Source organism: Pteropus medius, unplaced genomic scaffold, assembly GCF_902729225.1.
Source record: "Pteropus medius unplaced genomic scaffold, Ma_sr-lr_union100, whole genome shotgun sequence".
NCBI classification, from domain to species: domain Eukaryota; kingdom Metazoa; phylum Chordata; class Mammalia; order Chiroptera; family Pteropodidae; genus Pteropus; species Pteropus medius.
This window is the reverse complement of record NW_024349799.1, coordinates 26,229-42,488: the sequence shown is the minus strand read 5'-3', so window position 1 is coordinate 42,488 and position 16,260 is coordinate 26,229. Positions and strand designations below refer to the sequence as shown.

At 32.0% G+C, this 16,260-nt stretch overlaps 1 protein-coding gene across 1 annotated transcript in view; it reads left to right on the top strand.

The window, feature by feature from the left end:
* SNX6 (sorting nexin 6) overlaps nt 1–16,260 on the top strand; it is a 45,851-nt gene that overhangs the window by 23,800 nt on the left and 5,791 nt on the right. The window contains exons 9-13 of the mRNA XM_039885642.1: nt 4,129–4,204; nt 5,855–5,894; nt 10,556–10,642; nt 15,392–15,551; nt 15,638–15,723. Of these exons, the coding sequence (XP_039741576.1) occupies nt 4,129–4,204; nt 5,855–5,894; nt 10,556–10,642; nt 15,392–15,551; nt 15,638–15,723 (449 nt within the window). The remainder of the gene's footprint in view (nt 1–4,128; nt 4,205–5,854; nt 5,895–10,555; nt 10,643–15,391; nt 15,552–15,637; nt 15,724–16,260) is intronic.

Here is a 16,260-nt window from a genome sequence, read left to right as displayed (position 1 = left end):
CTCCAACTTTATTTTTTATCAAAGTTGTTTTGGCTCCTCTAGGTTCTTTATGCTTTCATGTGGATTGTAGAATCTATAGATCAATTTGGGGAAGACTGACATTTTAAATTGATCTTCTAATATATGAGTATGGTATACATTCCATTTAATTAGTTCTTTAAATTCTCTCAACATTGTTTTATAGTTTCCATTGTACAAATCTTCCACACGCTTGGTTAGATTGATTCCTAATTATTTTTGATGCTATTGTAAATTATGTGTTTTTTACATTTTAATTTCCAGTTCTTTGCTAATGTATAGAAAGTAATACAGTGTATTTTCAATATTGATCTTATATCTTACAACCTCACTAAATAAACTCACTAGTTCTAGTAACTATTCTGTAGATTCCTTAGGATTTTCTGCATAAATGATCATCTGCTATTAAAAACAATTATACCTATTCCTTTCCAATTTGGATGCCATTTATGTGTTTTCCTTGTGCCAGTGTACTATAGCTCTCTCCTCCACTACAATGCCGATAGAAGTGGTAAGGTGTCTTTGCCTTGTTCTTTTATCTTATGGGGAAAGCATATGGTCCTAAATCATTCATTATGATGCTAGGTGTAGGTTTTTCCTAGATACCTTTTATTAGGTTGAGAAAATTCTTTTAAATTCCTTGTTTTTTGAGAGGGTTTTTCAAGTCAGGAATGAATGTTGGATTTTGCTCTTTTTGCAACTACTGAGATAGTGATATAGTTGTTCTTTCTTAGTTAATACAGTTAATTGCATTGATTGACTTTTCAGATGTTAACTTTATATTCTTGGGATAATTATCACTTATACCAATGGAATTTAATGGAATAAATTACAGAAAGTTTATTGACAGGATTTTAGATTCCCCATTGTACTAACCCTTAAAGAAACTACTACTTGTTGAGTTTTGGTGTGGTATCAAAGAATAATATCCACAATTATCTGGAAATACTAGTAAAAGACTTCTTGCTTTTCCAGCTATGTATATCTGTTTGAGCCTGGATTTTCTCCACATACTTGAAGAAAAGCAATTTATCACAGTAGATTGAATGCAGAAGCAGATAAGAGAATCCAGCTGTCTTCTATTAAGCCAGACACAAAAGAGATTCACAAAAATGTAACAGTGTCACTCTGCTCATTAATTTAAAATATATATAGTTATTTTTCATTCAAAATGTTATTTATATTAACATGCAACGGTTTTAATGTTACTTTAAAATGAAATACTAAGTAAATTTTTTTTACTTAAAAAAATACAGTACATATTGATAAATATAACCCACATAAACAGAAACTCTTTAGGGTCCTTAGTATTTCTAAGAATGGAAAGGAGTCCTAAAACCAAGAAGTTTGAGAACCTCTGATATAGAGACCAGTCAGTAGGTACCTAGAACTGTGACTCTCCATTTTGGAATATTGTTACATGCTGTAATAGAAAGGAGGAAATAAAGTCTTCGGCTTGGTAACTTCTATTCTTATATCATTCTTCTGGAGGGTTAAGAGTTATTTTTGTATTTTATTCTTATATCTTTGTGATTTGCAGATTTCTTATAATGAAGTAGTGTTTTATACTTGCCTGTTCAGTAATTAAGAACTATAAAGTAAAAGTGTGTGAAAGTTGAATTTCTTCCTAGATTCTTTACTAATTTGCTTCAGAGCCTTGGACAAATCACATAATTGGTCTTGTGCTGATTTTCTTGTTTATAAGTGACATTAAGGATAAAATATGTCATACTTTACTTTTCTATTAAGAAAAACTTTGTCCTAGCCCATCCTCTCCCTGCCTCTCCAGCAGGTTCTGCATTTACTTTCCTAACACACCCAAAGTCACATAATGTACACTGTGGGCTCCAGCTATGCCCTGTTTACCTTCCTGGGAAACCCCACACTTCTGGACCAGGGCCCCCAAAACAGAAAAACTGTGTAAACATGAATTAATACATACTAGTGTTGATTGTAATAATTAGAAATACCCTTTAGTTTAGATTTAATGATTTAAAGTGGGATTCTGCTATTTTAATTTCTTAAAGAATTACTTATTTCATAAACATTGACATACAGCATCTATTATGTGCCAGCCATCATATTAGCCATTGATGATTTCAAGATGAAAAATTTAGTCTTTGCCCTTATGTAGTTAATAATTTTGCAGGCAAGATAAACATGAAAAACAAAAGCTTACAATATATTGTAATTAGTCCTGTGGTAGGGGTGCATATTAATGCTATGGAAACATGAAGAACTACAAAGATAATCATCTGTTAAGAAAACTAAGGAAAATATTAGTGATTTTAATCTATTTAGCCAAATGAGATGGTTAAGAGAGATGATAGTGAAATTATTTTACAAAATTATAAAGTAAAAACTTTTTTCATAATGAACTTAGCCTGGACTATGAAAAATTAAGCTTTTCAACACAGGGCAGTTTGCTTATTTTTTATGATCATATAATGACATAGTAGCTAAAGATAGTATTCTCAGAGCCAGGTATTATTAGAATCTAGGAACTTCTTGTTCTGAAAAATAATTTCAGGGTTAGTTTAAACATAAATACTAATGTATTTGGTATTAAACACAAAAATCAATTTTGAGACCTACCTTGAAAAACCAACCTTTAAAGTGATTTTTAAGTTTCTTTTTTAACTTAAACTTTTAGGCTAAGATAATAGTGAAGAATCTCACATATAGAAGTTACCAGTTTTAGAGTTTGGAGTTTGTATTCAAAGTTTCTTTATAAAAGATGAATTTCAGTCTTATTAGTTGAATGTAATTTTGTACAACATAAGTATAATATAGGGGTTACTGTTTCATTAAGGAATAAACACATGTTAAAGCCTTGTAAAAATACTACTATTATAAGTGGAAATTTTCATACAAAATAGACATGTCTTGGATTTCATTAATAATGGTAAAAATTTATGTAGTACTGTATTTACTATGTGCCAGGTATATAGTAACATTTATTAACTTTTAATTCTTCAAATAATAATATGAGGTGAGTACCATTATTATCATCATTTCCAGATAAGGAAACTGAGGCATAGATAATTTAATATGCCCAAGGTCATATAGCTGGAGAATTGGGAAGCTGAGATTGGGTCTTAGTCCCATGGTTCTACATCCATACTCTTGACCTTTTCATTATACTATCCTTTTTTGGAACCAAGTAAAAGCATCTATTATAATTTTTCTCAACAAGTACATTGTTCTGTGGGGCAAGCCCTAGGAAGAATATTGTGCTGAAGTTGAATACTTTGATTCCTAGTACCCAAGGGTAATTGTGCCATTGTTCATCTAGCTTCCCAAGCTCCATGATTTCCCCCTCCTACCTCAGGTCTGCTGTTTGTAAATCCTATCTATTACATTTTCATTTTTTTTTTCCTATGACATTTTCTAAAAATCTTTTAGCTTTGTTAGTTCCTCTCTGCTCTTCCTGTTCCCACTATCTTGATCCTTGCCTTCAGTATCTGATGCAACATTTTCCTAGTTGGTTACTCTGCCTTCTATGTCTCTCCACTTCTAGTCTTTACTCCAAGAAGCAGTATTTTTTTTTTAATCTAAAATCTTTTATCAGATCGATTTCACCACTATTTAAAAATTTTTAAAACACTCATTGCTACAAGATCAAATCTAAACTTGATTATGGCTTACAAAAACTTTTTCCCTAAGATGTTTCCAATTTTTTTTTCATCTTCAACTACATCTACTCCCCCTCTATACCTTCCAGTGCCATAGTCTCAGAAGGTTCTTTTGAGTATACTATGCTCTTATATGCCTCCCTGGTCTTTATCCATGCTCTCCTCTTTATCCAAAATGTCCTCCTCTCCATGTTGCCTGGTAAAAATTTGCTGATCTGATCGTACAAGCTAAAACACATTCTGTAGTGTCTATAGATCCTTTCCTGACTCTACTCAGGTGGAATCTCACTGTTTCCCCTGCTCCCAAAGTAGTTTGCACCTATTTCTAATATAATACTATATTATGGTTTTTCTCATTTCCTTCACTAGCTTTGGGTATCTCATATAACATACACATTATTTGGCAGGTAGGTATTTAGTAAGTATTTTTGAATCAATGAATAAATACATTAAAATTTAAAAACTTTTTCCATAGGTGCCGCAGATGATTACAATAGAATTGGTTCTTCATTATATGCTTTAGGAACTCAGGATTCTACAGATATATGCAAGTAAGGATTCTGATTAAAAACATATAAATAAAAATTTTGTTGACAGCCTAGGTACACATACATTGATAATATAAAGCTTCTTTATGAACTTAAGTCAGTGTCAGTTTTTCTCTTCCTTTTCTCTTTTATTTTTTTAAATTTGAGAAATAAAAATGGACCATAATATATACATTTTTAACCTTTACAAAGTTTTATTTGATGAAAATGGGCTGAGTGTGTGTGTGTGTGTGTGTGTGCGCGCGCGCGCGCGCGCAAGAGAGAGAGATAGAATTTGTGTCAAAATGTTCTTAGGTTTTGGTAAAGTTTATTATAAATTTAAAATGCTGTTTGGAATTAGAATATATATGTGTGTATTTCATTGAAGACCAAATTGACTTAAAATAAAAGTTGATGCTATCAGTTTGTACTTTTTAGCAGTAAAGTTTATTATAAATTAAAAATGCTGTTTGGAATTAGAATATATATTTGCGTATTTCATTGAAGACCAAATTGACTTTTAAAATAAAAGTTGATGCTATCAGTTTGCACTTTTTAGCGGCTGCCTATTTATAATTTCATGAATGTTAGGGCAGTCAGATGGAGAAGGTATTGTGCATGTTAGTATAGAAATGCTCTCTAGAAGTTTGCTTACACAGCTATCCTTAATTCACTTTATGCTAGTTTTTTACTTTAATTTTAATCTAAAGATAGTTAATCATAGTTGCTCCTATAACATTGTTTAAATCTCACTCTTCATTGAAAAATAATTCAAACTTTTTAAAAAATGTTGAGTGGGAAAGCTATTTTCATAGTTTATGCCTTTCTCTAAACCACATCCTTGAACGTTTCACTGGTATATCTTCTCCGTAGACATGTAAGATCCAAGTTTTTCAAAGCAAGGTGCTATAGCTTACACTAATTAGCATGCTATCTTCCCAAAGAGTTAGTTCTTAAGTCTTTGATAAGAAAAATGTCAACCTTGCCATGTGTTAGCTTATATAAACCTGTCAACGCAAGTTCTTTTTAGTAAAACAAAGTTTATAAAATTATGTTCTAGCTTTCAGTAGTAATTATCCTAATCCATTTATGTCATCTGTAATTACATATTTCATAAGATACCCTTTAATAGCTTGACATTGGGATATTTTTTAGTTGGTTGTTAGCATTTGAGAGAGGCAGATAAAAGTGATAGTGAATTCTGAGATAGAAGTTGGTTATTCATTTGTCATTTTCCAAAACAAAGCAGCTCTATTTGAAAATATTTACAATATATAACTTCAGATATCTTCAAGAACTGCTCAAACTTTAGTAATTTCCTTTTAAATCAGCCTTTTGTCTCTTTGCATGTGATTGTACTTTTGTAATAATTTTGAAGGTATAGGTTTTATTTTGTGGCATATTACTAAAGACACATTTTTAGAGTTTTAATGTATGGCTTAGACTTATCTTGATATGAGAAGATTTTCTGTAACAACAGATTTCAAGTAATCTGTCATGTGTGGAAGTACAGAGATTTTTGTTGAACTAACTGAAATAAACAAGACCATTCAATATTATTGTAATTAAATAAGAACGTGTTAATATAGTTTTGGGGGCATTATTTATTCTCTGAACAATTGAAATGGAAAATTATTTAAAAGTAGCTTCTGATGAAATATTTTTCTCTTCCAGATTTTTTCTCAAAGTTTCAGAACTGTTTGATAAAACGAGAGTAAGTATTGTTAATTAATGTCTGGTAATCTAAATCTCTGTATACAGTAAGTAGTGTATAACTTGTGGCTTTGTTTAACTACATTGAGGAAGTTGAGTTATACTTCAAAAGGATGAAGAAACAGATTTAGATTTGAAAATTTGAGTTTTGTTTTGTTTTGTTTTGTTTTCCAGGAAATTCAGGGATCAGTCCTAGGTATAATCGTATTTAAAATTTTATCACTTGATAGAATAGCAAAAATGTTTATTAGATTTTTAATGGTACTTAACTGAGAGTGGTGGTGTCTAGTCCATGTAGAAATCTGATTTCAACATACCTTTTCAGTTGAGTGATGTGTAGTGGAGACAAAAGAAAAAGATATTCTCTCACAAAGGAAAAGTCTTTAAATATATAAATGTTGTTATACTAGGATCCATGTAGCTCATTATTCTGCTTTTGATATTTGTACCAATGAGCATTTTATGGGAAGATAGAGGTGTTTTTGAGTGCATTTACATCGTAAGAATAGGGATATATAACAAAATAGCCTTATGTGTTAGTTCTTTCAGAAGTAGATGTCAGGATGGGATTTGTGTCAGTTTTGAAAATACATTCTAGGAATCACTTGCTGTTCTTAGGTGATAGGTTTTATTTTATTTTAATAATTTTTTATTTTTCAATTACAGTTGACATGCAATATTACATTAGTTTCAAGTGTACAACATAGTGATTAGACATTTATATAACTTAGGAAGTGATCACCCTGATATATCTAGTACCCATGACACTGTACATAGTTATTACAATATTATTGACTATATTCCCTATGCTACACTTTACACCCCATGACATTTTTGTAACTACCAATTTGTACTTCTTAATGCCTTCTCTTTTTTCACCCTTCCTTCCAACTCCCCTCCCATCTGGCAACCATCAAAATGATCTCTGTGTATCTGCGAGTTTGTTTCTCTTTTGTTTGTCCATTCATTGTGTTTTTTAGATTCCACATACAAGTGAAATCATATGGTATCTGTCTTCCTTATTTGTCTGACTCATTTCACTTAGCATAATACCTTCTAGGTCCATCTATGTTGTTGCAGATGGAAAGATTTCATTCTTTTTAATGGCTGAATATTATTCTGTTGCATATATATATCACTTCTTCATTATCCATTCATCTTTATTGATGGACACTTAGGGAGCTTCCATATCTTGGCTATTGGAAATAATGCTGCAGTAAAATTATGGTTGCATATGTCTTTTCAAGTTCACATTTTGGATTTCTTCAGATAACTACCCAGAAGTGGAACTACTGGGTCCTTCTTTGTCTCTTGTTATAGGCTTGTTTTAAAGTATTTTGTCTGGTCTAAGTATTGCTACTTCAACTTTTTTTTATTTGTTTCCATTTTCATGAAATATCTTTCCATCCCTTTACTTTCAATCTGTGTGTCTTTCAGTCTGAAGTGTCTCTCGTAGGCAGCATATGTAAGGATCTTATCCAGCCACCCTATGTCTTTTGATTGGAGCATTTAATCCATTTACATTTAAAGTAATTGTTGATATGTAGTTATTGCCATTTTATTATTGATATTTTTATATATTTTTTCTTCTTCAGGAAGTCACTTTAACATTTCTTATAATACTGGATTGGTGGTGATGAACTCCTTCAGCTTTTTTTTGTCTGGGAAGCTCTGTATTTGTCCTTCAATTCTAAATGATAGCTTTGCTGGGTAGAGTATTCTTGATTATAAGTCCATACTTTTTATCACTTTGAATATTTCATACTACTCTTTCTGACTTGCAAAGTTTCTATTGTGAAATCAGCTGACAGTCTTATGGGAACTCCCTTGTAGGTAACTAACTGCTTTTCTCTTGCTGTTTTTAAGATTCTCTCCTTGTCTTTAACCTTTGGTATTTTAATTATGATGTGTCTTGGTGTGGGCCTCTTTGGGTTCATCTTGTTTGGGACTCTGCGCTTCTAGGGCTTGTCTGTCTATTTCCTTCACCAGGTCAGAAAAGTATTCTATCATTTCTTCAAACAGGTTTTCGATTCCTCGCTTTCTGTCTTATTTTTCTGGTACCCCTACGATGTAAATGTTGGTACGCTTGATGTTGTTCCAAAGGCCTCTTAAACTATCCTCATTTTTTTGGATTCTTTTTTCTTTTTGCTGTTCTGATTGTTTTCTGCTACCTTATCTTCCAAATCGCTGATTTGATCCTCTGCTTCATGTAATCTACTGTTGATTAATGTATTCTTCATTTCAATTATCCTTCCTTCCTGACTGGTTCTTTATGTTTTCCACCTCCATCTTTATGTTTCCTATCTCTTTATTGAAGTTCTCACTGAGATCTTTGAGCATCCTTATAACCAGTGTTTGAACTCTGCATCTGATAGAATGCTTGTCTCCATTTTGTTGAGTTCCTTTTCTGAAGCTTTGTTCTGTTCTTTGATTTGGGACATGTTTCTTTGTCTCCCCATTTTGGCTGCCCCCGTGTCTGTTTCTATGTATTAGGTAGAGCTGCTCTGTCTCCTGGTCTTAATAGAGTGGCTTTATATAGTAGGTGCCCTGTGGGGCTCAGTGGCACAGTCTCCTTGGTCACCTGAGCCAGGTGCTTCAGGGGCTAGAATCATTTATAGGTTTTTTCACTCATATGTCTGGGGTTGATACTGGCTGTCAGCTGGGACTTATGCTAGGGCTGTTGACTGTAACACCTACATGTGTTTTTTCTATGCAGCTGCTTAGGCTATCTCACAACATGGTTGCTAGGTCCAAAATGAGCATCCCCAAAAATGAGAAATGGAAGCTGCTAGTTTTATAAGTCCTGAGCCTGAAAACTGGCACAGCATCACTTTTGTATTAGTCAGGCAGTTTTAGAGCTCAGATTTAAGGGGAGAGGCACGTAAGGAGAGGAACCATATTTAAAAGCACCCAAAGTCTAGCATGTTATTTAAATCCATCTAAATCGATTTATCTAAGTCAATTTTGAATATACTTTGTGTCTTATGTTCTTATGTTAGATTAAGAAATTCCATAAGTTTATTTCTCCATAAAGTAATATTTTTTAAGAAGCTTCAAGTTTTTCTAACTTTGTGTTGAAGTATATTATACATAGAGGAAAAAGCACATATCACAAGTGTACATCTCAGTGAAATTTTACAAATTTAACACATCCACGTAATGACCATCCAGATCAAGAAAGGGGATATTACTAGCAACCCAGTTGCCTGTCCCCCTTCAACTACCTTCTGAGTCACCACCTCCTGTAAGGGTAACCACTATCCTGGCTTCTAATGGCATAGATTAGTTCTGTTTTCATAAATGCATTGTGTAATATGCACTCTTTTCTATCTGGTTTCATTTACTCAATATTATATATATACGATCAATCCATATTGTTGCATGTAGATATATTTCTTTCATTCTTATTGATGTATAGTATTCCATTACAAGAATATACCTAAATGTATTTATCTGTTCTGTGGTAGGCATTTAGGTAGTTTCTAGCTTGGAGCTCTTTGCGGATAGCACTGCTTTGACCATTCTTGTATCACTTCAGTTGAACATAAGTGTACATTTCTTTCGGGTGTAGCTAACTAGGAGGGGAATTGCTGGATCATAGAGTATCTGTGTGAAACACTTTCATAGATACTGCCAAACTGTTTCTCAAAGTGATGGTACCAATTTACATTCCCACCAGCATGAATACGAGTATTGGGTTGCTGCACATGCTGCACAAGCTTGTAATAGTTGGTATCTTTTCTTATTTAGTCATTCTGGTGGTTGTGTAGGGTTGTATTTTAACTTTTTATTTTGACAGTAATTTCAGACTTACAGAAAATTTGCAGAAACAGAAAAGTTGCAGAAACAGTACAAAGAATTCATGTACATGCATCACCCAGATTTCCTGAATATTAACATTGTCTATATTGCTTTAAGTTCTTTTATTCCAAAAAGTCCATATTCTGTTTTCCCCCCTTTGTGCACATCTCTCTTTTTTAAAATGAAAATTAATTTTAGTACATAGCCAATGATTATCAGTGATTCCCTTTAATGTCATCAAATACCCAGTATACAGATGTTCCTAGTTGTCTCATAAATGGCTTTTTACAGTGAACTTCGTTTGACTCAGGATCCAGACAAGGTCCCCGTATTGTATTTGGTTGACAGAGTATATCTATTTTTATCAAACTTTGTCTCTCCAGAGTGAATGAAGAGTTCTCATCTTTTTAGTCTGGCATGGCTGCTTCCCATTCGATCCCAACGTAAACTAACTACATCTGTTTTATTATTCTTTGTTGTCTTCAAGCATATTTTGTTAATATATTGACTGTTTTCTGGTTGTCCTCAGGAGGAGGATTGGTTTGAATTACTTAGTTTACCGTTGCCAACCTGTATTGTTTTAAAATCATGTGTACGTATCAATTGCCATTGAAATGAAGAGAGAATATGTAAGTGAAGCTGAAGGATAACATTGAAACATATTACAGCCAAGCAATTGAGTCAGACACAGATTTTTCCCTAAATTCACTGATTCTATATTATCTCATCAGAGTTACGAAGAAAAGTAACAGGCCAGTAGAAAGAAGATATTTTTAACTTTAATTTTTTTGCAGTAGTTAAGAAAACAATATAGAATGTAAGTGCTAATTAAATAAATGCCCATTTTTTTCCCTTTTTCAGAAAATAGAAGCACGAGTGTCTGCTGATGAGGACCTCAAACTTTCTGACCTTTTAAAATATTACTTAAGAGAATCTCAAGCTGCTAAGGTAACTTTATTGTTCATTGTTTTTTTAAATGGACTGTTTTACAAAAAGACATTTCTTTAAAGGTTGTTAGACTTAAGATTATTAAAGATGATTTATCCCTTGATTTTAAATTATATTTTCAAGTGTGAAGGTTTTTTTTTTTTCTTTTTAGAAATTGTAGGTCAGGGAACCCACATAAAAGTTTCCTCTGTAAACTTCTGATACAGTATACTCTAGAACTTTTTTTAAAAAATAAATTTGGTATATTTGTTCAGGTAAAGTGCCAGCAAAAACAAAAGCAAAACCCCGAAATAATAGTTGTGTAGCTAAAGAATTTCTAAATGGTCTATATAAGTCCTTCATTGAGGGTGAGAGATCCATAAAACAAGGATATGTTTTATTTTAAGGCAATTCAAATTTCGTTTTAGAAATCTGTAAGACTAAAACTTACAATCAAAACAGTGTTTAACAATAACCTTTGAAAAATCTGTTTATTTATAAATTGAGATATTAGAAAATTCCCATTTGATCAGTGGTGCTTTGAACACTATTCTTTCATTCCTTATCAAAGTATATAACCCTTTTAACTTCGAGGACTTAGGTACTTGCGAATATACCATTCCTATCAATTTAAATGAGATTATGTCTTATAAACTATTTACATTGAATGGGCTGGGATAAAATGAAATGTTCACTTTTGAAGACTTTAGATTTATTATTTTATTATAATATGTAGTTGTTAATAGATAACTTTTTAGAACAGAACATGGCTTTAAAAGTAAATTCAAATTTTTTAGTAACCACAAGAAAGAATTGAAATTTAATTGAAAGAATTGAAATTTAATTGTAAGAATTAAAATTACAATGAAGTATCACTAAATACCTTAATTAGAATGGCTAAAATGAAAAAAAATCTGACAAAAATTACAGCAACTACAACTTTCATATACTGTCAGTGGGAGTATGATATAATACTTTGGAAAAGTTCTGCAGTTTCTTTAAAAATTAAATATAGACTATCCTATGATCCGATCCTTCTAGTTTCCGGTGTTTGAAAGCATATGTCCCCACAGATGTTCACAGCAACTTTATGTGTAATAGCCCAAACTGGCAACAACCCAAATGTCCATCAACAAATGAATGGATAAACAAATTGTGGTACAGCCATACAGTGGAATGCTACTCAGTAATAAAAAGGAATGAACTACTCATACATGCAACAACATGGACGAGTCTCAAAATAATTTTGCTGAGTGAAAGAAGGAAAAAAATAGACTATAGTTTACACTAAAGTTCACTCTTAATGTTGTACATTCTATAGGTTTAAACAAATATATGTATCATTCAACACATGACATGTATCCACCATTATAAGAAGTATCATACAGAATAGTTTCAGTGCCTTAAAAATTCTCTGTGCTCCATCTGTTCATCTTCCTTCCCCCTAAAGCCTATTGATTTTTTAAAATTATTATTGCCATAGTTTTTCCTTTTCCAGAATGTCATATAGTTGGGCCTTTTCAGATTGGCTTTTTTCATTTAGTAATATACATTTAAGTTTCCTCTTTTTCTTTTTGTGGCTTGATAACATTTCTTTTTAGCACTGAGTAATATTCCATTGTCTGGTTATACTCTGACCTACTGAAGGACATCTTGGTGTCTTCCACGTTTTGGCATTTGCGAATAAAGCTGCTATAAATATCCATGTACATAAAAAAAATAAATAAATAAAAAGAAAAATAAATAAAAAAATAAGTATCCATGTACAGGTTTTTGGGTGGATATAAGTTTGCAACTCCTTTGAGTAAATATCAAGGAGTGCAATTGCTGGATTATATGGAAAGGAGTATGTTTAGTTCTGCCAAACTGTCCTCCAAAGTGGCTATACCATTTTGCATTCCCACCAGTAATGAATGAGAGTTTTTGTTGCTTCACATCCTCACCAGCATTTGGTGTTCTCAATATTGTGGATTTTGGCCATTCTAACAGGTGTGTGGTGGTATCTCACTGTTTTAGTTTCCATTTCCCTGATGACATCTGATGTGAAGCATCTTTTCATAATGCTTATTTGCCATCTATATATCTTCTTTGGTGAGGTGTCTATTTAAAAAATTGGTCGTTGGCCCATTTATTTTGAGTTATTCATTTTCCTATTGTTGAATCATAGGAGTTCTTTTTATATTTTGGATAGCAATCCTTTATCAGATATCTTTCGTAAATATTTTTTCTTGGTCTACGGCTTGTCCTTCTCATCCTCTTGACAATGTCTTGCATAGCAGAGAATTTTTAACTTTAATGAAGTCCAGTGTATCAGTTATTTCTTTCGTAGATCTCACCTTTGGTGGTGTTTCTAGAAAGTCATGGCCAAACCCAAGGTCATCGGGATTTTCTCTTATGTTATATTCTTGGTGTTTCATAGTTTTGTATTATACACTTAGGTCTATGATCCATGTTAAGGAAATTTTTGTAAAGAGTGTAAGGCTGGTGTATAAATTCATTTATTTGCACGTGAATGTCCAGTTTTCCCAGCACCATTTGTTGAAAAGACTTTCCATTGTATTGCTTTTGCTCCTTTATCAAAGATCATTTGAGTCTAGTTTTGGGCTCTGTTTTATTCTGTTAATTCAGTATCACATTGTCTAGAATACTGTAGCTTTATAGTAAGGCTTACAGTAGGTAGTGTCAGTCCTCTAACTTTATTCTTTTCCCTTAATATTGTCTTGGTTATTCTGTCTTGCCTCTCCACATAAACTTTAGAATCAGTTTATCGATAATCTACAAATAACTTGCTGGGATTTTGATCAGGAATATGTTGAATCTATAGATCAGATTGGAAAGAACTAATTTTTATGTTTTTAAAATATTATAATATCCATGATCATGGACTCTCTCCATTTATTTAGTTCTATTTTTTTTTCAGAGTTTCGTAGTATCCTCATATAGATTTTGTACATATTTTGTGAGATTAATACCTAAATTATTTCATTTTATGAGGTAATAATATAAATACTGCATTTTTAATTTCAAAATTCAATTTTTCATTGCTGGTATGTAAGAAAGCCATTGACTTTTATGTATTAATATTTTATCCTACAACCTTATTATACTCACCTATTAATTCCAGGAAGTTTTTTGCTGTTGCTGTCAGATTCTACCTGAACAGTCATGCCATTTGTGCACAGTTTTATTTCTTCCTTCCTCATCTGTATGTTTCTTATTTCCTTTTCTTATTACAGTAGCTAGAATTTCCAGTACAATGTTGAGAAAGAATGGTGAAATGGGACATCCTTGTGCTGTTCCTGATATTAGTGGGAAAGCTTCTAGTTTCTCACCATTAAACATGATGTTAGCTGTAGGTTTTTTGTAGGTGTTCTTTATCAAGTTGACAGTTTAGTGAGGAAGAGAATAGACTTTTCAACAAATAGTACTTGGAAAAGTACTGAAAAAAGTACTGAAAAGTTACACATCGTGTATAAAAATTTACTCAACCTAGATCAAAGACAAATGTAAGAGCTAAACCGATAACATAATTTTAAAAGAAAACAAATCTTTGAGACAGGCATTGGTTTCTTAGATGTGACAGCAGAAGCACAGCAAACAAAAAATAAATTAGACTTTATTAAAATTAAAAACTTTTGTGTATGAAATGACTCTATCAGGAAAAGGGAAAAAACCCACAGAGTAGGAGAAAATATTTGTAAGTCATGTAAGTCCCTATAAGCAACTGGCATCTGGAATATACAAAGAACTGTTAGAACTCAATAAAAAGAAATATAGCCCAATTGAAAAATGAGCAAAATACTTGAATAAATGTTTCTCCAAAGAAGATATACAAGTGGCTAATGAATACATTAAAAAAAATGTTCAATATTATTAGCCATCAGGGAAATGTAAATCAAAATGACAGGTTTCACTTCACATCCACTAGGTAGCTTTAATCAAAAAGAAGGCTAAGTCTTGACAAGGATGTGGAGAAATTGGAACACTCAATACGGTCAGTGCAGCCACTTTGGAAAAACAGTCTGGCAATTTCACAATAGGTTAGTTCTATTTAGAGTTACCAGTTGACCCAGTAATTCCACTCCTACATAATGAGATATAAAAGAGAAATGAACTGAAAATGTCCACACAAAGACTTTACACAAATGTTCATAACAGCTTTATTTGTAATAGGCAAATAGTGGAAACAAACCAAATGTCTTATCAACTGATGAATGGATAAATCAATGTAATATGTTCATACAATGAAATATTATTTAGCAGTAAAAAGGAAAGAAGTACTAATTCATGCTATAACAAGGAGTAACTTGAAACTTTATGCTAAGTGAAAAAGCCATACACAAAAGGTCACATATTATATGATTCCACATTTTAATGAAAAGTTCAGAATAGGCAAATCTGTAGAGACAGAAAGCAGATTAATAGGGGATGAGGGTATGGAGAGTGACTGCTAATGGATATGGGGTTTCTTTTTGGGTGATGAAAATGTTCTAAAATTGATTGTAGTGATGGTTACACAACCCTGTGAGCATCCTAAAAACCACTGAATAAGTGCATTTTGAATAAGTGAGAAATATAGCTTATGAATTATGTCTCAATAAAGCTATTATAAAAAACATTTAAAAAAACATTTAGACAAGTAACTGGCTTATAGTAGTCACTGTATAAGTGTGAGCTCTGATCGTGATTGGGTGATATGGTAGTGGTGGTGGCGAATGTAACTACTGGAAACATGAAGCTTGTATTATTGTGAAGCATTCCGTTTTATAGGATCTCCTCTATCGAAGATCTAGGTCATTAGTGGATTATGAAAATGCTAATAAAGCCCTGGATAAAGCAAGAGCGAAAAATAAAGATGTTCTGCAGGCTGAAACATCCCAACAATTATGTTGTCAGAAATTTGAAAAAATATCTGAATCTGCAAAACAAGGTACTGTTACAATAACCTTTAATCATAAAGATGCTTTACACTAGTATGTAAATTAAATAGTTAATCCCAGTTTCTTTTGTTCACAGAACTTATAGATTTTAAGACAAGAAGAGTTGCTGCATTCAGAAAAAATTTAGTGGAACTGGCAGAGTTAGAACTGAAGCATGCAAAGGTAGTGTCATTAAAGATTTAATAATTTAAGGAACTTATAATTTATAAATAAGTCAGTTATGAAATTGATTCCAAGGGATACTGTAAGAACTATTCCTGAATTGGAATTATGTTTTCCAAGATTATTTCACTCCTTAAAAATATTTAGTTTTAGTAAATAACTAGCCTTACAGAATTTTTTTTACAATATTTGTTTACTTCAAATTAAGCCCTTTCTTGTAGTTAATATAAAGATAAAGCTTAGCCCAAACCTTACGGTAATTTTTAAAATGGAGAATCTTAGACTTGAGAAGGGTTTTAAAGATCATCTAATTCAAGCAGGAATAATATCTATAATATCTCTGATGGTCAGCTCTACAAAACTGGTAACTAATATGGAAACCAGTATTTTTTGAGTAGTATAAAAAAATATATTTTCCTTAATATAAACATTCCTTAAAAATTTCCTTAACATTGCTATCTTCAGAGGGACTGAAAATTAAAAATGTATTCAAAATTCCCAAAACTATAAACAAGTATTAAAGAACTTTAACTTTCC